Below are 24,411 nucleotides of genomic sequence, written 5' to 3' on the forward strand. Positions count from 1 at the left end.
TGTGTTTTAAAGTAGGGTCTGTGCACACGAGTGAGAGGACTAAAGGTTGTGGCATGGTGTTGTCATACCACAAGACGAATCCTCACCCACCAATGCTCATCATACTTATAACATCGCCAGCTCTGCTGCAGTACAGCTACCATCACCAGCTCAACCAATAGTAATACAGACAGGGAGAGCGCTGAAGGGTATGGTAATAACTAATGAATATGAAAAATGTTACCATTGTCACATTACAAAAATTGAGTGTAGTAAAGGTGTAAATAGTTTCTTACATCACACATCCGGATTATGTCGCTGGAATCCTCTGCAAGATAGCATGGAAGACCAAGCAGGGCGGCTGTTCTTCTGTTTTGGTTTGTGTCCTCCAAGAACAGACAAGAGTAGATGAATGTGATACCAAAGCTATAATCCTAATTTTAGTACACAATAACAAGAAACTGTTTTTCAACACAGTAGATACCTCCTTTTGCAGACACTGAAGAACACCGCTCAGACGCAATCTCCTGCTTGATGCAACACCTGCTTTGTACAGCTCTAGAAGACTTGGCACCAAGGCATCTAGACCAACCAGGAATGACTCCAGCAGGTCTTTAGTGACAATCCTCCTGAACTCGGCACTTAGCTGAAACAGACAGATGACAAAATGCAGAGAAATATGTATGAGTGAGGGAAAATAAGAGCAGCATTGAAATGTGGGGGAAGAAAATCCCAAATATGATGGCAAGAGAGTACAAACTTTCTGATTACATCAATGTTCAAGTAACAAACAGGATTTCTATGCTATACTCATTTGGCAAAACATTACCTGTCTTTCACTGAACAATGCAGGCCATCTGTCCATGACTGCAGAGATGAGTGGCTCATCGCCAATGATTTCTCTTCTTCGTTGTGAGAATGTTGCAATCATCAGTTCATCCAGGAGCTGTGAATCTGGTTCTTTCTTCTGCACTTCTAGAAGCATGGTCTCGCGATCCTTCTCTGATTTACCGGCAGTTTGTCCCTCAGGTGGCTCTGGTAAATCTAAAATAGGAACATAAACAAATGAATGTTTTTTTTCTTGTGCATTTAGTACATACTCGACCGGTTCAATAACCGTAAAGTTATTTCTATAAAATGACTGCCTTTTACGCTCTGTACCCAAAGGCCCCTCCCTTGAAAGAAATTTGAGTGGGTTCAAAGATTCCAATTCATCAGACAATAGTGTTACAACAACACCTACGATGATGTCCATGATGCTGTTTATAATGCTGGATTATTTTTCCTTGTACATTAGAGGAGAATGTACAAAACTTACATTTCCACGTCATGAACTGCACATTCACATTCTGGAAACAGAAAAAATAAAATGAATTGCATGTTTAGTGAAAAACCCAAATATATGTATTAAACACAAATATAACATTTATTTCCTTTATGATTCAATTATCAATCTTTACAATTTCAAAATACTTAAAACAAAAACAGCGATCAAGTGATTTTGAAGCAAACATCCTCTAGATTAGAAAAAAAGGATAAATCGATTTATACATCTAATTTTCAAATACACTTATTCAGTTTATTGGGTTAGCTAAAATGTGTGCAGTATAATAATAGCCCTGCAAGAGTTTCATGACTTTCATGGACAGGATTTCTAGGCGCAGCCGGGCGGTGGAGAACGTCAGGTTCGGGGGTCTCGGGATCACCTCTCTACTATATGCAGACGATGTGGTCCTGTTGGCCTCCTCGGATCGTGACCTCCAGCATTCATTGGGGCGGTTTGCAGCTGAGTGTGAAGCGGCGGGGATGAGAGTCAGCACCTCCAAATCCGAGGCCATGGTGCTCTGCCGGAAACCGGTGGATTGCTCCCTCCAGGTGGGGACGGAGTGCCTACCTCAAGTGAAGGAGTTTAAGTATCTCGGGGTCTTGTTCACGAGTGAGGGTAAGATGGAGCGGGAGATCGACAGGCGGATCGGTGCGGCTGCAGCAGTAAAACAGGCGCTGCACCGGACCGTCTTGGTGAAGAGAGAGCTGAGCCGGAAGGCAAAGCTCTCAATTTACTGGTCGGTCTACGTTCCTACCCTCACCTATGGTCACGAACTCTGGGTCGTGACCGAAAGGACAAGGTCGCGGGTACAAGCGGCCGAAATGAGTTTCCTCCGTAGGGTGGCCGGGCTCAGCCTTAGAGATAGGGTAAGGAGCTCGGACATCAGGAGGGAACTTGGAGTCGAGCCGCTACTCCTTCGCATCGAAAGGAGTCAGCTGAGGTGGTTCGGGCATCTGATTAGGATGCCTCCTGGACGCCTCCCACTGGAGGTTTTCCGGGCACGTCCAACTGGGAGGAGACCCCGGGGAAGACCCAGAACACGCTGGAGGGATTATATCTCCCAGCTGGCCTGGGAACGCCTCGGGATCCCCCAGTATGAGCTGGAAAATGTTGCGGGTGAGAGGGAAGTCTGGGTCAGCCTGCTTGGCCTGCTGCCACCGCGACCCGACCCCGGATAAGCGGAGGAAAATGGATGGATGGATGGAGTTTCAACCTTGATGATGGTTAAAATATTCAGTTTTAGCTTTGTTTTGTTATAAGTGAGAGAGTAGATTGTGATGTTGAAATGTATTACATTTACTGTAGAGTACGAGAAACACATCTCAATATAATCCAATTCAACAGCGCAAGTCTCAGGAATGAGTAAAGGAAGCGTCTGAAACCCTCCAACCTAATCTACCTCATTAAGTATGTCAAGTCTAAACATTACAAAAACAAACTACACACAGTTGTACTATTCAATAGTTTACATTAAACTGGCTAACAGCCCTGTGGCCTCACTGATCCTGTCTGCTGATGTGAAGACACACACTGCTGGTAATAGGAGGGGCTGGTAGTAACAAAATGTCAACTGTTTGGAGACCTTTCACTGAACAAGGCTCAACCATTTGCTTTTAACCTACAATTGACGTTCAACGTAGTTAGTTCAACCATTTGCCAGCTCCGTTTGTCTGTGTATAACATACCAGTGACGAAGCCAGTTGACTGAGGGAGTGGTCAAAGACACTTTAACACGTGTCTGAATACATCTTATTGTCTCTACTGGAGGATTTGTTGTCATTTTAAATTATTGTTTTTACTCTATGACAGGAGTAAACTATAACTAAAAGTACGTCTCTTCATCTCTGTGCCTTTTCTGCTCTGCTGTCCGCGGAGTTCAGCCTAACTCTCGTACAAACATGCACACGCGCGCGCACACACACACACACAGCAGGGGGGGGGGGGGTCAAAATGTCCGCTATACAGTCTTTGATCCGAATGTAGTTGCGTTCCTAATTAGCAGCATATTCCGCGTTAATATAAGTAACGTTAATTACTGGCATTCAAATTAAATATCGAAATATGAATAAATACATTTGACTTGCTGTCAAAATATAATATAAAGAGGAGCAAAGCATAGGCAGTGACTCAATCATTCAATGTGAATCCTCCAGCCGGAATGAGCTACTTTAAGACGGAGTAGCATTAGTGGACGCTAGCAAACTTGCTGACTAATGTTAGCTAGCTAGCTAGCTCGTTTTCACTTGGGGGGGGGGGGGGGGGGGGTGTTCAGCAAAAAACTTCAGGGGCACATATAATAATAAATAAAAAATATTACGGTCACATTAAGAATGAACCAATAGTTTATGCTTCTACATTAAATACGTTTTATTAAAAGCACGACAGACAAAATAGGTCCACCATTTTTCTTTTAAAAAGTTCGCGGGCAAAACAGACCGGGGAAACTGTTAAGCTAGCTAAGGCCACAAATTTAGCCTTTAAAAAGCCCGACCTACATAACTGTTACATTACTAACGTTACACATGATATTAATCAAGAAAATTACTCAAAGTCATAATTTAAACTCACCTCTATGTGCTGAAGCCCAGCGAAAACAATCCTCACCGCGCTCTGTTCTGTCCGCTCTTCTTGTTGTAGGCAGAAAGTAACGTCATATTCCTCCGCCTCAATTCATTGGCGGTTGTCAGGTACATAGTCTCCCTCCGCCGATGGCAATAGTCCTTCTTGTTTACCATAAAATGCACATCTTTTTATTGAAATTTCACTATATGAATTATCTGCAGTGTTTAACCAGTAGAATATGTTTAAGTTTCAACCTGGCAATGGTTTAAAAATACAGTTTCCTTAAAACTCAAACATTGCAGCAAATATTTTTTTTCACCCCCCCCACTCCCGCCTTTTGTCTCCATTGTTTTTTTAAGTGATAACTTAAAAAAACAAGTTAAATCAAAACTTACAAATCTCAAAAAGTCAACACAATGAATTACTGTAAGTTTAACGTTCAAGAACTTGAACAGTAGAGTTAAAAATGTAAAATGTGTCAGAGCTCTTTGAGTTAAAGAGAAGAAGTAAGTGGACATAACTAAACAGGGCTGTGCTGTTTTACAGTGTGGTTGATGACATCATTTGGTCTCTCATCTCCTCTGACGTCCCTGTAGCTCTCCATCTGCTCAGTAGAATATCTGTGCTTTCTCATCTCTTCTGCGACGCCTCAAACAGATCAGTGAAATCGGACCCGCGGCTTCTCTCCTCCCCTGCCTTTGTCTCTTCTCTGCCGTGTTTGCATTCTCACGCAGACGAAACACACATTTGGTTCTCTACCGCCTCTCTACACAACACATTGTTTTGCTCGCAGATCATTGTCCATATTGAGATTGTGTTGTTTTAGAGTTGTGTGCTTAAACCTGGCCTGTTTGTATTAACCTGCTAGACTGATGAGAGGGAGGTATTTCAATAAATATTAACATTAAAATGTAAAAAATACAAATGTTCCATGACTTATTTTGTGACTTGTGACCAGTCTTCTAAGGCCAGAGCAAAGAAATGTACATATAGATTTAAGGAGACTTTTTTCGATAAAAAAAAAAAAAAAAAAAAATGTAATTTCCTTTTTAAATTTCTTTATGAACGTTGCTTTCTACGATGCTCTCTTCGGTTAAAAATCTCGCTCTGAACCCCAAATGGGGCTCGCTCGGGTCCAAGAGGATTTATTAAGATTCACTGTAGACCATGATGTGGTTTACAAATTGACAACATGTGATACAGTTATTAGGGTCTATTAGGGTTTTTTATTTCAGCACCACGGTCAGCTCACTAAACAGCAGCAGAGGGGAAGGGAGGGACTGAGAGCAGCAGTGCAGCTGCAAGTCCAGGGCCTGCAGGAGCATGTTGGGAGAACAGGCTTAGCCCAAACCCATCATCATCATCATCATCATCATCATCCTCTCATAACATGGCCAAACCGACAACCAATTCCCTGTCTATCACTGCGGGTATGCAACAAAGCATGCATGTTTGACTTGTTCAACAGCTTTTACCCACGGGAGGTTCCTTTTTAGGGCAGCAATGTTCAGGGAGAGCGCCAAACGCTTTACACATTCAACTGCAAACGTCTCAATTTTGATTATTGACTTTTTTTTTCCAGATACATCTCAGAGATGACATGTGCTGTCACATATTCACAGACTTTCTTCACCTAATTATCAACTTGTTGCTTGTATATGATGTTTAACTTTCAGTCTATCCCGTGCTTATTGGATTGGTATTAACCCAAGCAATCCAAAATAAAACAGACACTAGGCAATTTAGACCTTAAAAAGACAACAAAAAAAAGGAAAAGAGGCCTGTTTTGTAAAAAAAAACGTTTTTCAATTCGTAGAAAAAGGGGACAGTATTCATTTTAGCATTCCTCAGTAAAAGCCCCTAAGTGTGTGTGTGTGTGTGTGTGTGTGTGTGTGTGTTGATTTGTATTTTATTTTGAAATTGAATACTCATATCCCGGAAATGATGTTGCTTATCATGAGCTTTACGACTCGTCGCCGTGTGTATGCTGGAAGGACTGAAGCTGCAAGCAAATACTGCTCGTCCATCTTCAGGTAAGCAGCTGCACTGAGAATTTTCATAAAGCTATGGGGGGGTTATGTGTGGAGATGTATGCGCCACGTAAGGTCTGTTTTATTTGGTGACAGTGCGCAGTAACGTGACGTTAGCCGGCTTTTTTTTTTCAGTTTCAAATCTTTTTTTCACTTTCAGATCTTTTTTTATGATTCAGACTTTTGACCCTGATCTAGCGTGGGCGGCATGGTATCAACATCATGAGTGACAGCATAACAACGACATTTTTAGCTAATGCAAGGAAAGCGTATTTACAGAGTGCATTTCAACTATTTTATATAATGCATCAAAATATTAAAAGGGAAATGTTGAATAAAATGCTATAAAATGAAACAGCCAGAGACCATTTTGAAAGAAATCAAAAACAGATCATAAAATACTAGAGGTGGAGCTGTAAGGTGGACATGGTGCAGTGTTTAGGGTTTAGTCAGAGGCAGAGAGCATACAAGTATTTAACTTGTATTTAAAGGTAGTCAAATGATATCTTCTGGAAGTGTGTTCCAGTTCTGTGATGCGTAGTAAACAGTTAGCAGACTGAGAGTTTCATATCGGGATGTCCAGATTTATCGCCTGCCGATCGTTATCCGCTGTTGATTCAGTAAATAAAATGCAATCAGGATCAGCTTTAGGGAGCTTCTAATACATCATGTAAACTATACTGATGCCAATCATTTCAATCAATGCAACTGTTGAAATGAAAATACAAGAGTTCATTTTCTAATCATTTTGAGTTGTGTTTTTATGCAAATAACCACTATAGATGATAGTAACAAGGTAAAGGGATACAGGTTTACCACACTGACTTCAGGTGGTTAAAATCATTTTTTAAATATATTTATCGGCTAGAAAACACTTGATCAGGGCATCTCCACTTATATTAAGAGACACTGAGCGACACTTGATCCGAAGGTGTTGTTTCTGTTAAACAGCTGTTTATCACAGTCCCTACCAGCCACCAGACAACATGCTTCATCATGTAGTCCCACTATTTCAATCAGGAGAGACTTGTTTTATAGTTTAACAATGATTTATTACACATGCAAATATGAAAAGTGCAAAGTCTTTGGCGATTGGACTCCATCATGAAGTACTATCACCGAGGGTAGGGATACTGCGGTCCAATAGGCCTAATCCCCCAAAAGAAATGTATTTATATAAATAAATAAATACCTTACTGCTGTGGTGAATTTCCTTAAGAACCTAGAAAATTAGTCACGAGGGAATTCAAGGCTAGAACTTGAGTGAGTAGATGTTAGACCAGAGGTAAGAGGTCAAGGTTAGTCAAAGCCAAGGATAGAAGAATGTCACGAAGGACTGCAGACTAGGACAGGTTGGGTCAGGTTAGACCGCAGATACAGGATAGTGCGGGTCTAGATAGCCCATAGTGAAGTATGGTAGGATTTCAACAGATCCCGAAATATATGGTGGGTGTTGTGGAATATTTCTATGTAGATGCGGGATAAGAGTTGATTAAATAAACAGAGTCTGATAAATGCTCAAAGTAGTGTCAATTTAATGCTTGCAAGCAGGAGAGCGGACACACAGACACGTATCTCAGTGAACTGTGCAAACCACTGTCAAAGAAATACAAGGCACATCATGTTTTATGCATACAAAAGGTCACGCCTCCAGTTACCTCGTAAAAAGAGGGGAGTATAGGGTCTCTGGACATGGGTTGATCTGTTTCTGCTCCTTATCTGTTATCTCCAGGTGCGATCAACTGGGGGTCAGTTCATGCAGAAACGGAAAACAATGGTTCCCCGTTTCTCCTGTTAATGTGCATGGGAACATAAACACTGGTAAACAGGACCTGGGTTTATGACCTGATTCACCTCTGTAGGAATGCAGTGTTTATCTGCATCTCGTACCTTCCCCTCAGTAGAACACCCATCTTCCAAAACATCCCAATATACTAGAATATATTTTACCATTACATGGGTCGGCCCTGCGGAGGGCCCGAGCGCAGGACGGGATAGGTGAGGGTCAAGCTAGACCGCAGACAAGGATAGGTTGGGTCAGGTTAGACCGCAGCTTAGGATAGTCGGGGGTCACGTTTAGACCACAGCGCAGAATAGGGGGGTTCAAGGGAGAACGCAGAACAGCATGGTTGGGGGTCTTGCTGCCTCAGCACAACCACACCGGGCCGCCCGGGAAACTAGAACGTATGTCAAGCTTTTGACAGGTCTCACAACATTCGGACCGCAAAACTAGAAATGTTGTCATTCTGACTGCGAAACTAGAAATTGTGTCCTTGGACCGGTCTCTTTTCACTTAGACCAGGAAATGAGAAATAGGGCACCTCAGACCCATCTTTCTTTTGGGAATGGAAAGTGGTCCCGTCGGACCAGGAAACAGACGTTAAGCCAGGTCACGGTCACCTAGGAAACACAGTTATGTTAATCCAGGTCACGGTCACCTAGGAAACACAGTTATGTTAATCCAGGTCACGGTCACCTAGGAAACACAGTCACGCTAAACCAGGTCACGGTCACCTAGGAATTTGGAGCGTTTAAGCCATGAGTTACCAGCCAAGTCACGTACCAATTAGACCACAATGGTGTGAGTCCAACAGACTTGAGAGCCAAGGTCTTATACCGTGATGCGAAGATCCACTGGAATAGAATGCGAGAGGTAGCTTTAGAGATAATATAAAGAACATTTTGCATGAATGAGATAATGCTATTGGACAAATTAAAGGACGTGCAAAAATGCCGGAAACAAAGTCAACATGACACCACCACCAGTTATATGCATCACTTACCGTACACATTTTTAAGGCTTTAATGAGCTTGAGTTACCCTTTGTGTCTAGTAAACCACAGGCCTTGACAGAACCCCCCAAAACCCACGGATGGCCTGCATCCGTGTCGACGTTTTAGTAAATCAGCAAAAATCACCAGCTTGTTTGTAGAATGTTACACCATTCCAGTGACTGCACAGCGATCTGACACACAGGTCAGCGCAGCGCCTGTCATCAAGGTAGATTGTGCATTTTAGGAAAAGGAAGACGCCATGTCCAACGAGCAGGAGAGGAAAAGCGCATCGCTAGGGGACGAGCTTGAATTGAGGCAATTAGACTTGATGTATAAATGTCCAAGTATGTTTTGCCACTAATCCGCCTTAACCAATATGGACTGACTCTTACATGTCCATTCCTCCCCTGCAGTTTAACCCAGTGTGTTTCATATGTCCAGAGACCATTACGATTATACAAAGCAGCCAGGTGAAGCGCCACTAAGCAACATCTTTTGAGCAAACGCACCCACTCACTCCAAAATAATAGAGGTACTGATATGAGCTACGAGCCCAATAATCGGAATCCTATCGCATGATTTCACTGCCCAACTATGATGTAAAAAGAGGAATAGAGCTGTAAACCACAAATAACGTTGCTGCACACAATCCTCTTTAAGATACGCTGTAATGTCATACTTTCCTTTACATCGCATCACCATGATTGCACTGAATTCTAACGCTGCGTAGCGATACAGTTCCATTAAATTAAGTACTTTATTTTTTAAGATGCCAGTTCTTAAAAAGCTTCTGTTATGTCATTTAAACTATAAAAGCAACCCTTACTTACCTGACATATTCCTTCGACTTCTTGATTTAATAATCAGCTGCTGGCTACATACAAACGTTGATACAACTGTTGGGCTACGTCCATTTAAATGGGACTAAATCATCACGCACTTTGATGTTCCGGACCTTTGCATGAGGAACTCTCAAATTGGACTTTGTAGAACTCTATTTCAATACCCAGCCCTATGAGTTATTATTCTCTAAAACACCAGAGGCGTACAAACAACATGGCTGTGAAGAATAAAAGATGAGTGTTACTCATAGATATACCCATAGAATGTTGGTATAGCTAACACAAGCCATGAACCAACCTCCACAATGCCGAGGAGGGATTGTAGCCAGCTGTAGCCTCATATTCATGAACTACTTATCGCCTTAGCCAAGCCCTGTTAGGAAAGAAGTAAAGTATTACATGTATCATAAAGAAACAAAGGTTAAATATCCTGTAAACTATTGGATTTGGCTGCCAATCATTTACTCAAATTAAACCCTGCTGTTCTGAAACATCTCAAACGAATTGGCCCATCTCCTATAATCCCCAGACATGTCATAGTGTAGCCGAGGGTTTACTTTGCACATATATGTGTGGATAATAATAATAACACAGAACCACGAGCTCCGTATTCAGCGCCAAGAGGCAGCCACTTTAATTCAAACTCACACTTCTCCACTCCCTCTCTCCTTCCGTCTTCTCCTTCACAATAAAAGCAGAAACACATATACAGGGAGCCTGCTTCTTAACATACTCAACATAATAGCCAGAGATGGGCAAAAATACATCAAAATGTATTTTGATACAAAATGCCCCCAAATAAATGTATTACAACAAAATACAAAATACTGGTGCCAGAAAATGTAACAAAATACATGTATTTTGTATTTAAAATATAGGAAATACTTTTTTCTAGATTTTCTGTTTTCTCACAATTTGGTATAGCAGAGCATTCAGGTTTATATAATGTACACAAAGCTCTGGTGAACCTCACAAAAAGGAAGAACAGTCACAGAATGTCAGTGTAACTAAGCAAAGCTATTGAAAGACAACAACTTGATTATGTATATATTTGTATTAATACAGCCCATAAACTTTGGCTTTGTATCAACAAGAAAATATTCATCACATATGACATACAAGCTCCCAATCTCCCTCTTCCTATAGCTAGTGTTAGTGAAAGAGGACACAGACTAGACTGAACTCAATAGACTTAAAATCAAACAAAGTATTTATTCTTAACAGGAGTATTCTGACGCAGCAGATCAATACGAGCTCGGACCTAAATCAAAACTATCTGTGACAGCAAAGAAAAAGGCGCTCCCCAAGGGAGAACACAAAACTATATAGTCCTTAAGGGCATTTTTGTGATTGGTTGACTATTGTTGGAGGCGGCTCATGGTTTAAACTTTCTGAGAGCCTCATTGGTGCACAGGACGTCCGTCCCTACCGTCACCCGGATAGCCGCTCCAGCGATGAGTCAGATCAGTGTGTGTGTGTGTGTGTGTGTGTGTTTGAGAGTGTGTTCTGAGGCCAAGGTCGCTTAACTGCTTCTTTGTTGAAACTGTTATTTTGTACCAAGCAGTGGCAAGACCGGGAGTACCTGGTTTCTGCTATTGGTCAGTTAACGATGGGCCTCTGCGTGGGTGAGAATCACTGCAGCCTCACTCTGTGACTTACACTTAGAGACATATTATGATTACTGCACATAGCATATGGTTTAAGCTTCACTAAATGTGTTTACGAATACATAGCAGTGTTTACAAATATACAGCAGTGTTTACAAATATATAGCAGTGTTTACAAATATATAGCATATTTGTTAAGCTTATTCTTAATGTGTTTACACTAGCTACTCGACTGATAAGTTAACTTGCTAAACACTGGCTATGCACTAGCCTAGACAGCATGCTAGCGTTATTAGCATCGATCGCTAGCTTGATATTATAACCATCACCATGTATATACAATAATAGGCTATGTAGCCAGACCCAGACATAAGTTATACATCAAGCTAGTTGACATCTGTCACACTCAGATACAATATTTAACTTGACAGACAATCCGTTGAACTTGAAGATCTGAAGACTGAACTCGTGAACTGTTTTTTGATTCGTGGAGAAAGTATTTTGAGTATTTTAAATACAAAATTACTCCACTCTAAAGTATTTTGTTACAAATTACGTTAGATTTTTAATCTGCCCTATCAAATACAAATTACAAAATACTCAAAAGTAATTGAAATACGTATTTCAAATACAAGTAATAGAAATACTGCCCATCTCTGATAATAGCTTACAATAGTGTTTTATCAGTGCACTATTTGTGATATACCATTGATCATGAGCACAGCCCGTGCCAGATTGAATTCGGAGGTGCATGACCAAACCGTGACCACTTGCGGGCCTACCCGCATCACGCGCCTGCCGTGATTACCTGCCGCGAGTACACATCGCGCCCTTCACTACGGAGATGATAAACTAAGTTTAACTGCTGCTTAGTTGTGTTTATTCCCGCTCATAAAGATTGTAGTCTCGTGAATGCGCTTCACTTCCACTACTGGAACAGGCGCTATCATACTGATTAAATGAGTGATGCTCCGGAGCTCCAGACGTGTGTCAGACCCATGATTTCCTCATTTGTCGGTAAATGACGAGGCGCGGAAACAAAGTCTCTGTTAAACCGCGAGGAGCCTGAACTGTCCTGTGGAGCTCATTTAACATGGCTACTGGTTGCCGCATGGAGTCCTGGTGGCGCCAATGTTAATATAATAGAAGCAGCATCGTTTACCAGAGATTGAAGACCAGCATCGACGGAGTGGATGAAGCTACCCAGTGGCAATTACGGTGTTGTCTGCCATGGAGGCCAGGAGTTGCTGGTGGAGAAAGAGTAGGGGACGCGACTCCGCCCGCGGAGCTCGGGATGAGCCTGATTCTTCCGGTGCGCCCACCGGCGATGGATCGACTGATCGCGAGTAACTGTTAGCCTTACTCGGATACCACCGCGAACTTCTAGCTGAGCCAAGAGGGCCTCTTGCTTGTCTGTGGGGAGTTGCTGCGCCGCGCTGGGCGAGTGCTCCTGCGCCGGCCACCTGGCGGGCTGAATGCCGGCTCCGGCTAAACATCGATGTTGAGACCCGACTCTTCCAGAAACGATCAAAGTCGGGATCCGTCATTGTCTCAGTTACCCACAACTAGATGTTTAAAAGGGTAAGAGGAATTGTATCGCCTCGCGTCTGCTTAGCTGAAATGACAACTGACAGCAGCAGAGAGAACACTTTTAAAGTTGACCGCACAGATATGATTGGCTTAAGGCAGGGGTGTCCAAACTTTTTTCAAAGAGGGCCAGATTTGATAATGTGAAGATGACCAAGGGCCAACAGTCCCTGCTGACATTATTTTAAACAATACAAGTTGCCTATACATACACTATTATTTTATAATTATATTTTCAATGACACAGCAAGGATAATTTTATTTTAAATATGATCTTTAAAATGTAGCAAGAAAATTAAGTGATAACACATTTACTTTAAGCAAAAAACTAATTTATTATTCAGTTATTAATCAGTATTTCAGCTCTGGTTGAACAGCTGGATAGTTTTTTCAATCTATTATTATTATTAACCTTTTATGTAGACAAAATCCATTGAGAACGAGGTCTCATTTTCAAAAGTTTGTCATTTAAAAACAAAGATAGCAAGAGTAGCGAGAACCATCGACTGTACAAATAAAGTGATTAGTTTTCATTGAACCCCGTTACTGTATTAACTTCCACTGTTACTGTAAAGCTGTTAGAATTGTGGCCTATCTTCTATTTGCAAATAATATGCATTCAATCCAGTTCAATTATTTAAATTAGAATGAAGAGTAAAGTAATAGCTGTGATCTATACACACCTCTGCATTAGCAACCTGCTGAAATGAAGATACAGGCACCTTAACCCTCTCTATCATTACTTCAGGGCCCTGTTGGGACCGGAAGTACCCTGGCTGTGGTCATCACAGTGAACAGTGTCTGGGAGTGTGATGAGAGGGCACGTGAGCCCTTGTTACTGTAGTTCATCTCCTTGGAGCAGAGGCAGCATTTAGCATACCCTGCCTTATCAATATTTCTAAAACACTGCGACAGCAGGAAGCTGTACTCACGTCTGTTTAGAGTAGACCTCCACCTTTATCCAGGCCCAGCTCCTTCACATCTCAGCCCTGCATCAAGCTGCGCTACACAAACAGCGTCCTCTCCCTGAAGCTCTTTGACCTCATCATCTCATCAGTATCTGGGCCTCATCATCGTGGTCTTAAAAGTTATTGTCACCACGAAATCATCCTCATTCTACTTTGAGTTAAAAAAAACAACCTGCCAGCAGATCCGCCGGTGTTCCGGTTTAACGTTTACGAGTGACCGCGTGAACTGAACCGGGCATGTTTCATCGCGTTACGTTTTTTTTCCTCCTAAATCGCGATAATGACGTATGTTAACAAACAAAGTTCCGCATGCAGTGGACGTTATCCTTAACCGAGCAAGTCTGAACTGTAACGGAGGGGGTTTTTTTCGGTGAAAAAATATGAAAGCGGCGGCCCTCGTTATCGACTTTCCTTATTTTACTTGCCGTAGCCATGACAGTTGAAGGGTCAGAGACAATTAAAAAAAGTTACAGTTACAGAGTGGTGCTGCCACCATGAGGTGAAAAGAGGAATTGCATGTTGAATTTGTATGATTTATTCATTCCGTTTTGACTGTGCTGGCGGGCCATAAATAATGCATTTTAAGAGAGAAGGCGCAGGCCGTATAAAATCTGACCTCGGGCCGTGATTGGCCCGCGGGCCGGACTTTGGACATGCCTGGCTTAAGGAAACTGTGCCGCATCTGGTTGGATAGTTAAAAGTGCACGCCCCCAATCAGCTGATAGAGTAATTACAAGGAGAGGAGAGACAGAGATTTCCCGTTAGTGTCTTCCTGACTGAACTTGCGCTTGAGCTCCATTTTGAAAGAAATCAACAGATCATAAAATACTAGAGGTGGAGCTGTAAGGTGGACATGGTGCAGTGTTTAGTCAGAGGCAGAGAGCATACAAGTATTTAACTTGTATTTAAAGGTAGTCAAATGATATCTTCTGGAAGTGTGTTCCAGTTCTGTGATGCGTAGTAAACAGTTAGCAGACTGAGAGTTTCATATCGGGATGTCCAGATTTATCGCCGCCGATCGTTATCCGCTGTTGATTCAGTAAATAAAATGCAATCAGGATCAGCTTTAGGGAGCTTCTAATACATCATGTAAACTATACGGATGCCAATCATTTCAATCAATGCAACTGTTGAAATGAAAATACAAGAGTTCATTTTCTAATCATTTTGAGTTGTGTTTTTATGCAAATAACCACTATAGATGATAGTAACAAGGTAAAGGGATACAGGTTTACAACACTGACTTCAGGCGGTTAAAATCATTTTTTAAATATTTTTAAAATATATTTATATTTATCGGCTAAAAAACACTTGATCAGGGCATCTCCACTTATGTTAAGAGACACTGAGCGACACTTGATCCGAAGGTGTTGTTTCCGTTAAACAGCTGTTTATCACAGTCCCTACCAGCCACCAGACAACATGCTTCATCATGTAGTCCCACTATTTAATACAAATTAAATGATTTCTCAAGCTCTACGCGTTTCCTCCCCAGGTGATTGACATGTTGCCGGTGGTGGTGATCCACGGAGGGGCGGGTCATATCCCGAAGGAGCGGTCCGAAAAGTCCACGGAGGGGGTGTGCTCGGCGGCCCGAGCCGGGTACGCCGTCCTCCGGGGAGGAGGCAGCAGCATGGACGCCGTGGTGGAGGCTGTGAGTCAGCTGGAGAACAACCCCTACTTCAACGCAGGTAACGTAAAAACATTTGAAACGTACGCAGCGTAATGTCGCTGTTCTTCCTCGTATCAAAGTCTGAACGTGTTGCACTTGTTCATACATGTTTCGTCTTTTTTTGTATTTGTTTTCATGTTCATAGTGTGCTATTCTATCCTATTGCTTCGGTATATAATCATATTATTTCAATCAGGAGAGACTTGTTTTATAGTTTAACAATGATTTATTACACATGCCTCAAATATGAAAAGTGCAAAGTCTTTGGCGGTTGGACTCCATCCTGAAGTACTATCACCGAGGGTAGGGGTACGGAGGTCCAACAGGCCTCATCCCTCCTGGAGTCCAGACACTGGTGGTGGTGGTGAAGGGAGTTGCTGCAATCTGATGATGAATCAGGAGCATGACTGTGATGCTGACTGGAGGTGACTGAGGTGGAGGAGGGTCGCGTCTGCTTAGCTGAGATGACAACTGGCAGCAGCAGAGAGAACACTTTTAAAGTTGACAGCAACGATATGATTGGCTTAAGGAAGCTGTGTGCAGAATCTGGTTGGTTACTTAAAAGTGCCTCCAGAAATTTCCCTTCAACTATATCGTCTCTCCATAGCCAGACAATGCAACAATGATACTAGACCCAACTGGATCACATACTCTTGAACGCTTCTCCATCTTCGGTACTTCATGAGCTGTGCTGCAGCTCTAGCTGTAGGCCAAATGTCACCTCTGTGCACAAGAGATTCTTTGTCCCCAGAGGCTGGACCCTTTCAATTCATCTCTTTAACTTCCAGGGTGTGGGTCGGTGCTGAACGCCGAAGGGGAGGTGGAGATGGACGCCATTGTGATGGATGGGAAAGCGCTGGGCAGTGGTGCCGTGTCTGCTGTCCGCAACATAGCCAACCCCATCCAGCTAGCAAGGCTGGTTATGGACAAGGTGCGTACATTTCAATCTGGGATGACAGAAAAAAAACATGCAATTTATCAGTGTAAAAAGTATCAGTTTAAAAAGTCTACCTTGAAACACACCACAGTACAAATAGGCTCTGTAATAGTTTCTAGATGTGTTTCATTGGAGGGAAATTTTGATACTCTATTTCAGACGAGTCATGCATGTCTGACGTCAGAGGGGGCCAATCGGTTCGCCCGGTCCATGGGTGTCCCCGAGGTGCCCCCCGAGTCCCTCATCACCGAGTACTCTCGCATGCGCTGGACAAAGAACCTGGCACCCGACGCAAACCCTGTGGAGTGCCAAATGTGAGATGAAGCACTGTGTGAACTCTTTTTTTTTGACTGCGCGTTTTTTCAGATTCACAGCAGTCGCAAGTGATTCCGGCGCTGACTCGGCATAAAACACGTCCAAACAACGTCCGGACGTTGATAGAAACTCAAACCAGCCCTGCTGCACAATCCCCTTCTTCAAAAAAACACGGCACAGCATCAATTCTTTAACTGTCTCTTCAGACCAGCTGACCAAAGGCCGAGCAGATTGTGAGGAAGCTAGGATAGGATACACCTGGGTCTCCTCAGAGGCACATTTAAGGGACTACAACATCCTCAGTGATGTCAGGTTTTCCCAATTGAGGTGGGGGTGGGGGCTGAACTAAAAGCCCCCACAGATTCCCCTGGACGTCACTAAATACACTCCTCATACCTCACAACCTCTTGAGTGAATATTTATTGGAAAGTGAGGAATGTTTGGAGCACACGAGCTCTCGAATCAACAATGGCAAATTTGATTTTGCAGCCGTCGTAGTTTCAGGAGGTTCTCTGGATGTTTGCACAGGTTTATTTTTTGTATTTGTTGTGTTGCTTTGACTCTGGGTCATCATTGGAATTCATTGTTATTGCTGCGACTCCCTGCCGAGCTCTAAACATTTCAGAGCGGCTTCTTAAGCCTACAAGCGGAGAGGAGGGAAAAAAAGAAGAAAGGCCGAGCAAAACAAGAAAACAATAGTTTTTAGCTAGTTCTAACTTGGTTGATTCAACTCAATTTATTTTGTATAGCCCAAAATCACAAATTTGCCTCAGAGGGCTTCACAATCAGTACACATCCTCTGTCCCAGGACCCTCACATCGGTAAAGGAAGAACTCTCCCTAAAGTAACCTTTAACGGGGAGAAAAGAGGATGAAGTCAGTCCGAGTTAATTCTTCTGTTCCTGTGTGTGTTGCTGTGTAGGGGGAAGATGGGCACGGTCGGAGCCGTGGCGGTCGACAGCGAGGGCAACATAGCCTGTGCGACCTCCACCGGTGGGATGCTGAACAAGATGGAGGGACGGGTGGGCGACACGGCCTGCATCGGTCAGTCCTCACATACATGAGAGAGAGAGAGAGAGCCGGCTCTGTTAACAGCCCACCGCGAGCTCTGTGTCTGCTGACAACAACGCTGCACAACAATGTGGACACCCGTTGCACGGGGCAACCTTTCATTCTTTTGTGGAATGATAATGAAACGCACGTTCCTTTTGAATGAAAAGGGGGGCTTCCAATTGACGACCAGTGTGATCAGACCAATTTATACAAATGATGTCGGAGACACCGCGCCGACTGGCTCACACTCATAACCTTACTGGTGCCAGAACCCAGAGTGACCTTTGAGAAGACGAGTACACGTGGGGTTGTGTAATACTGAGGTTTGGTAAACAGCTACAGGCCCGTCTAATCTGCCACTATCAGTGAAAGAGTGATCGGACTGTGTTGAGTCAGATGTACAAGGAGCCTTCATTTTGTGTTCCGCTTCGTCTCGTAAAGATTTTTCACTTTTGTTTTGGAAGCGCATAAGACAAAGACACAACTCTTTTTAACACGTATCTATTTGTGGCTATGTAAAAACTTTGTTTTTAGCCACCAACGTCAAATACTTTCATGCATCTATATCAAACTATGTCTCGCAGTGCGTTTCGTTTTCTACGGTCAGTTCTTTTCCTCTTGTTGCTGATCCTTCAGTATCAGCCGTAGCCACAAACTGCAATGCGAAAACTAAAATCCTCTAAAGAAAAATCTCCTCCAACTTCCTTGAACTGCCAAACTTTGCCCGTGAAATTAGGCTAAACGAAGGCTCCTCCGTCCTACATGCTGTCAATCATTTCCTCTGATTTGGCGGGAGTCGGACACGGGGACAGGCATTAAGGCCAACTATTTAGAAATAGCCAATCCTCAAACTTACGTTTCCATCAAACAGAGGCACCAGTATTGAACTGTGACTGTTTAACAATAAGTTAAAGCTCCTTGTAGTTGCTTTAACAACATGAGGGCTATCGATGAAAGGCACAAAGATCAAAACTAAAACGTTTGAATCACAAGGAAGTCAGTGGGTCAGCTGTTAGTCAGTCTGTTGCTCAGCTTCTCATGTCTGAACATCGTCTTCTGTCCGTGGCGTGAACCTCAGTGTGCTGTAAGCTGTGAAGTAGACGTCTACTGCTGCTCCTCTTCTATAAAAATGGCAGCATTGCAAACAAACTTCAGTCTGGGAAATTAGAATATTGAGGCCAGATTGAATTATAGCTGTAGAATACGTGTTAAAGCTAACAAACGTGTGTTAATGCCGCCACAGTGTAGTTCAGAAGAACAGCAGCTGAAGCATTACTCTCCCATCTAGTGACACAGATGTGCAATTGCATCTGTTACAGGTCCCAGCATGAATGAGCCTGATGACAGATTTATGCCTGAGAAAAACAGGAAATAATAAGACAGGCAAATGTGTGGCTTCTTGATTCTATGGGGTCAGATCAGTCTCAATAATTGCAAATGCACACAGATAGACTCACAAATGCAAACAGAAAGATTCACAAATGCGCACAGAACAATTCACAAATATATTCGATTTACAAATGCACGCAGAACAATTCACAAATACATTCCAATGCACAAATAAATAAATTACGATTTATATAAATGTAAAAAAAAAAATCACAAATATATTTCTGCATTTGTATGTATTTGTGTGTGGATTTGTATGTATTTATTTGTGGATCGCACTGCATTCATTTGCAAATCGCTTCACATTCATTTACGGATTTTTGAGACTGTTCTGCCGTCGCTGGATTCACAAATGCGTTTTTTTCAACATAGACCTGTCTGTAGCCAATCAGATGTCAGCCTCATTTTCAACCAATCACATGAGCGCAGCTTCATACATATTCATACATATTGTAGCCGTCTGTGTTCACCCAGAGCTCTACGATACCTCATATCAGTAGAGACCGGACCAAACTATGTGTGTGTAAACCATATGGTACAAACAATGAGGCCACTAGGCTGCTAGCGTAATGCTGCGGTTCACACCAAACATGATTCGCGCCGCGTTAATCGCGCCGCCGTTCTCGCCGGGGGACTATTTGTGTTCATTCGCGTGAATCGGTGAATCGCGCTGGACACGCCGGTGAGGGAGCACGGCTTATCGCCCTGATAGCCGTTCAACTGTCCGCCGTCAACTGTGGAAAAAATAACCTCTATTTCTGCTTAGTATGTGTTGTGGAAGTCCCAGATATCACGGGGAACCAAACGCCGTCATGTCTGGTTCATAACATAGTCCGGAGGAGCTCCGTGGATTTCATCGAACTGTATTCACTGTGTCTAGCAAGCCACACGTCGGCTGTTTACCATAGCTGTATGAACACAACATAAACTGATTTGGCTATGATTTAACGGCAATAAACCAACAAAAAGGAACTCCGAAATAACATTTATACACATAGTTTGGTCCGGTCTCTACTGATATGAGGTATCGTAGAGCTCTGGGTGAACACAGACGGCTACAATATGTATGAATATGTATGAAGCTGCGCTCATGTGATTGGTTGAAAATGAGGCTGACATCTGATTGGCTACAGACAGGTCTATGTTGAAAAAAACGCATTTGTGAATCCAGCGACGGCAGAACAGTCTCAAAAATCCGGAAATGAATGTGAAGCGATTTGCAAATGAATGCAGTGCGATCCACAAATAAATACATACAAATCCACACACAAATACATACAAATGCAGAAATATATTTGTGATTTTTTTTTTTACATTTATATAAATCGTAATTTATTTATTTGTGCATTGGAATGTATTTGTGAATTGTTCTGCGTGCATTTGTAAATCGAATATATTTGTAAATCCTTCTGTGTGCATTTGTAAATCGAATATATTTGTGAATTGTTCTGTGCGCATTTGTGAATCTTTCTGTTTGCATTTGTGAGTCTATCTGTGTGCATTTGCAATTATTGAGACTGATCTGACCCCATATGATTCAGTGTCTTCTCAAGCTATTTATTTCACACTTCAAGTGAAAACAATCTCCTGTATGTTTCTACATTTCAACATGACAAAACAGGAAAAATACATTAAATTGTCCTAAACAAAATAATCAAAGTTTACATTACTATTATTATATTAACAAGTTCCATTACTATTTTTAATCAACACATCTGTTGTCACTTCGGCAATGTGCCCACAGCCGCTGTGGCGTACGTGAGGAAGACACCATTCCAGATGGCGGTGCTGCGTCACCAGTACAGCTAATCGCTAACAAATGCTAACAAACATTCACACGTTATATACATATTACAGTCACATTAATTAACATATTTAGTATGTAGCTACTAGAACATAAAGAGTCGATTCATTTCGTTATAAAGAAAAAGTACAATGTATAGGAGCCAGATAAAAACGAGGGATGTAATACAGGGCTACTATCAGCTTAGCTAGCACTCAACAGTCAGTCTTAACTTACGTAGCTACCAAACAACTATACAAAATACTCTATAAAATGTTAAATACACATTGGTCCCCAATTCATGTGTCATCTTTGGTGCACTTTACATATTACTAACCTGAGAAAAACAGGAAATAATAATACAGGCAAATGTGTGGCTTCTTGATTCAGTGTCTTCTCAAGCTATGAGAAGACGCTGAAGTGAACGCGCACATAGAAGTCTCGGGTCGCGAGGCAGAACCACAGCGCTGCACTGCCACCTACTGGGCATAGATAGAAATACACTTCTAAAGGAAGTTTTATTATGATTGGCAAATCACAGAAATTCATTCAAATATGAATCAAATAACAAAAATGTGACCATACATTTTGTGTACGTCACACATCCTTTTTAATAACTGCCGCTCTGTCGTCCTTTGCAAAGAAGGGTTTAGGCATTAAACTGTTGAACTGTTCCCTTGTTTACTTTATTTCTTACACCTTCGCATTTGCAAATTATTTTAAGAGGGAAAAAAAGTTGTAAATAAACATTATTATTTTGTCCGATTCACCCAATTGATCTCAATACGTTTCCATTTCCAGCTGACTGTTTTTTTTTTCCACACCCACCTTTAAAGTCACACGATGCAATGAAACTCAAAGTAACATTTTATTTTATTATTTTATTTTTGAAATGTCACCGGCTGCAGGGAGTGGAGGTTATGCTGACAACCAGGTGGGAGCAGTGTCAACTACAGGCCACGGAGAAGCCATCATGAAGGTTACTCTAGCCAGACTCATCCTGTTCCACATGGAGCAAGGTAACACGCACACACACACACACACACACACACACACACACACACACACACACACACACACACACACACACACACACACACACACACACACACAGTTTCTGCAGTGGGATATGGTGTCACGGAGAAGGTGATTTGTTGTTCATGTTGCACTGACTTCTGGATGAACACTATCCTAAAACAACAACCTCATTATTCCTTCTTTCCTCTGTTCTCAGGTCAGTCGGTGGAGGCCGCCAGTGATTTAGGCCTGGCCTACATGAAGTCCAGAGTTGGTGGGCTGGGCGGGGTGGTGACTGTGGACCCTCGGGGCCACTGGGCCGCTCGCTTCTCCAGCCTGCAGATGGCCTGGGCTGCAGCCCAGAAAGACACCGTGCACTACGGCCTGTACTCCGGGGAACACTTCACGCAGAGCATCGATGACCCACTCTGACAGGAGATGCACCACTTCTATTTGTAGGATTCAATGAATCAAGAATATTAATACCAATGGTTCTGATGAACAATCGTCTTAGTATTGATTTTACCAATATGTCGTTATCTTAATAATCATGTGAGAGACATTAGTCAAGAAACATACAGACAGACTCAACTGATGAGGCGCAATCATGAAATGATCTCCAGCACACAGGCAGCCGAAGATTTCTCTTAACACGGTCGTGAAGACCCATCGTCAAACAACCTGCCCGATATCAGACACAATGGTGACTTTTATCAACATTCAAACTTGCAAAATGTCTGTCGACCAAAAGTTGCTTTTACAGCAACTCTCTGTAGACCAAAAGTTGCTTTTACAGCAATTCTCTGTAGACCAAAAGTTGCTTTTACAGCAACTTTCTTTAAAGTTTGAATCATAAAGTTAGCCATATAGGCAACAACTTTGGAGAACAGATGTCAGCCCAACTGAGGAGAAATCATATTTTCCGTACATTTTAAAATCATTTTTAATTCTCTGCAATCAAGTAGAACTCGGGGTCCGTCTATAATTCCCCCCCAAGTCTTTAACAATAAAACTTTAAACTGTCATACCTGGACAGCTAGACAAGTATTGAAATTGCCGTGTTCTATATATAATATAATATATAATAATATAACAGCAACAACATTGCCAAAAATCCTAGTCCTATTTTTTGATTTTTAAACTTCATCAAAATGGAATTTTCTACTATTATAAATAGATGAATGAATAGAAAACTGATCATGCATGATTCTCTTTTGGGGTTTTTAAACCAGAAAGCTTTTTTCAAATTTAATGAATAATAGATGTTTTAATTTTTGTATTATTGTGATTTTCAAATGACCTTTTGACAAAAATATTTCCTCTATAATAGAAGACTTGTTTGATCATATCTTTATCTTGTGTAATAAATCCGTATAATTTGTGACGTAAGAACGGAGCATCCATCTGATTTATGTGGATGTCGGTGAAGCGCCGCCAACGTTTGAACCAGAGCCAGTATTTGTGAATCGCTGCTGATCAGATGATGAAGCTTTGTTTAAAGACAACACTGATTCTTGACAATAAATGCCTTCTAATCCCTGACCATTGTGACTTTCATGCTTCATTCCCCCATAAAGCCTGTGTGTGTGTGGAGGTGCGCTGATGTGCAGCGCTCTGACTGCGTGCGTTTCCCTCTTGGCTCCACTAGATGGTGCTGTCGAAACACAAGCCGACACCTAAAGTGCAGAATGGGATCAGGTTCATCTTTGCTGTGCGACATTATAAATGAACTCTTTTTGCTGTTTTTATTTTAATATTTTGATAAGAAGGAAGATTTTACAGATGCTGCTTGTCTATCTTCGGCTGTACTAAAGTAAAGGCAACAAAACGTTGAAACAAATTATTCTTTTTTAAATCCATTGTGCAACATATTCATAAAGAATAAATGTCAGTAAGCATTCATGTGGTGATACAGAGGTCAAAAGACATGAAAATGGGGCTAAAGTCAGAGTTTATTGAAATGTATATATATATATATATATATATATATATATATATATATATATATATATATATATATATAGTATCATAAAGGTGTGTTTGCAACAGGGCTTATTTCTGAAATAACCTATTTGCTTCCTTATTGTCGAAGGAAAATGAGCTTTTCACCTGGTTGATCAGACTTAAAATGTCCTCCTGGTTGATGACATCATTTGGTTTCTCATCTCCTCTGACGTCCCTGTAGCTCTCCATCTGCTCAGTAGAATATCTGTGCTTTCTCATCTCTTCTGCGGCGCCTCAAACAGATCAGTGAAATCGGACCCGCGGCTTCTCTCCTCCCCTGCCTTTGTCTCTTCTCTGCCGTGTTTGCATTCTCACGCAGACGAAACACACATTTGGTTCTCTACCGCCTCTCTACACAACACATTGTTTTGCTTGCAGATCATCGTCCATATTGAGATTGTGTTATTTTAGAGTTGTGTGCTTAAACCTGGCCTGTTTGTATTAACCTGCTAGACTGATGAGAGGGAGGTATTTCAATAAATATTAAAATGTAAAAAATACAAATGTTCCATGACTTATTTTGTGACTTGTGACCAGTCTTCTAAGGCCAGAGCAAAGAAATGTAC

At 42.0% G+C, this 24,411-nt stretch overlaps 1 protein-coding gene across 1 annotated transcript; it reads left to right on the forward strand.

Annotated features, from left to right (window-relative positions):
* The first annotated feature begins 5,348 nt into the window (after positions 1–5,348).
* LOC306703503 (isoaspartyl peptidase/L-asparaginase-like) lies at positions 5,349–23,377 on the forward strand. The gene is made up of 7 exons (XM_079169485.1): positions 5,349–5,901; positions 15,172–15,367; positions 16,137–16,279; positions 16,445–16,599; positions 17,522–17,643; positions 21,733–21,843; positions 22,059–23,377. The coding sequence occupies exons 2-7, from the start codon at positions 15,181–15,183 to the stop codon at positions 22,271–22,273; spliced, it is 933 nt and encodes a 310-aa protein (XP_079025611.1). The 5' UTR covers positions 5,349–5,901; positions 15,172–15,180; the 3' UTR covers positions 22,274–23,377.
* Positions 23,378–24,411: the final 1,034 nt, after the last annotated feature.

Source organism: Pholis gunnellus (assembly GCF_910591455.1).
Source record: "Pholis gunnellus genome assembly, chromosome: 11".
NCBI lineage: Eukaryota > Metazoa > Chordata > Actinopteri > Perciformes > Pholidae > Pholis > Pholis gunnellus.

Bases quoted from the DNA above. Each gene is read 5' to 3' on its own strand.
- LOC306703503 (XM_079169485.1), top strand. From the start codon at position 15,181: ATGTTGCCGGTGGTGGTGATCCACGGAGGGGCGGGTCATATCCCGAAG. The intron at 16,600-17,521 runs GTGAGATGAAGC...GTTGCTGTGTAG, and splicing joins AACCCTGTGGAGTGCCAAAT to GGGGAAGATGGGCACGGTCG. The intron at 21,844-22,058 runs GTAACACGCACA...CTCTGTTCTCAG, and splicing joins CCTGTTCCACATGGAGCAAG to GTCAGTCGGTGGAGGCCGCC.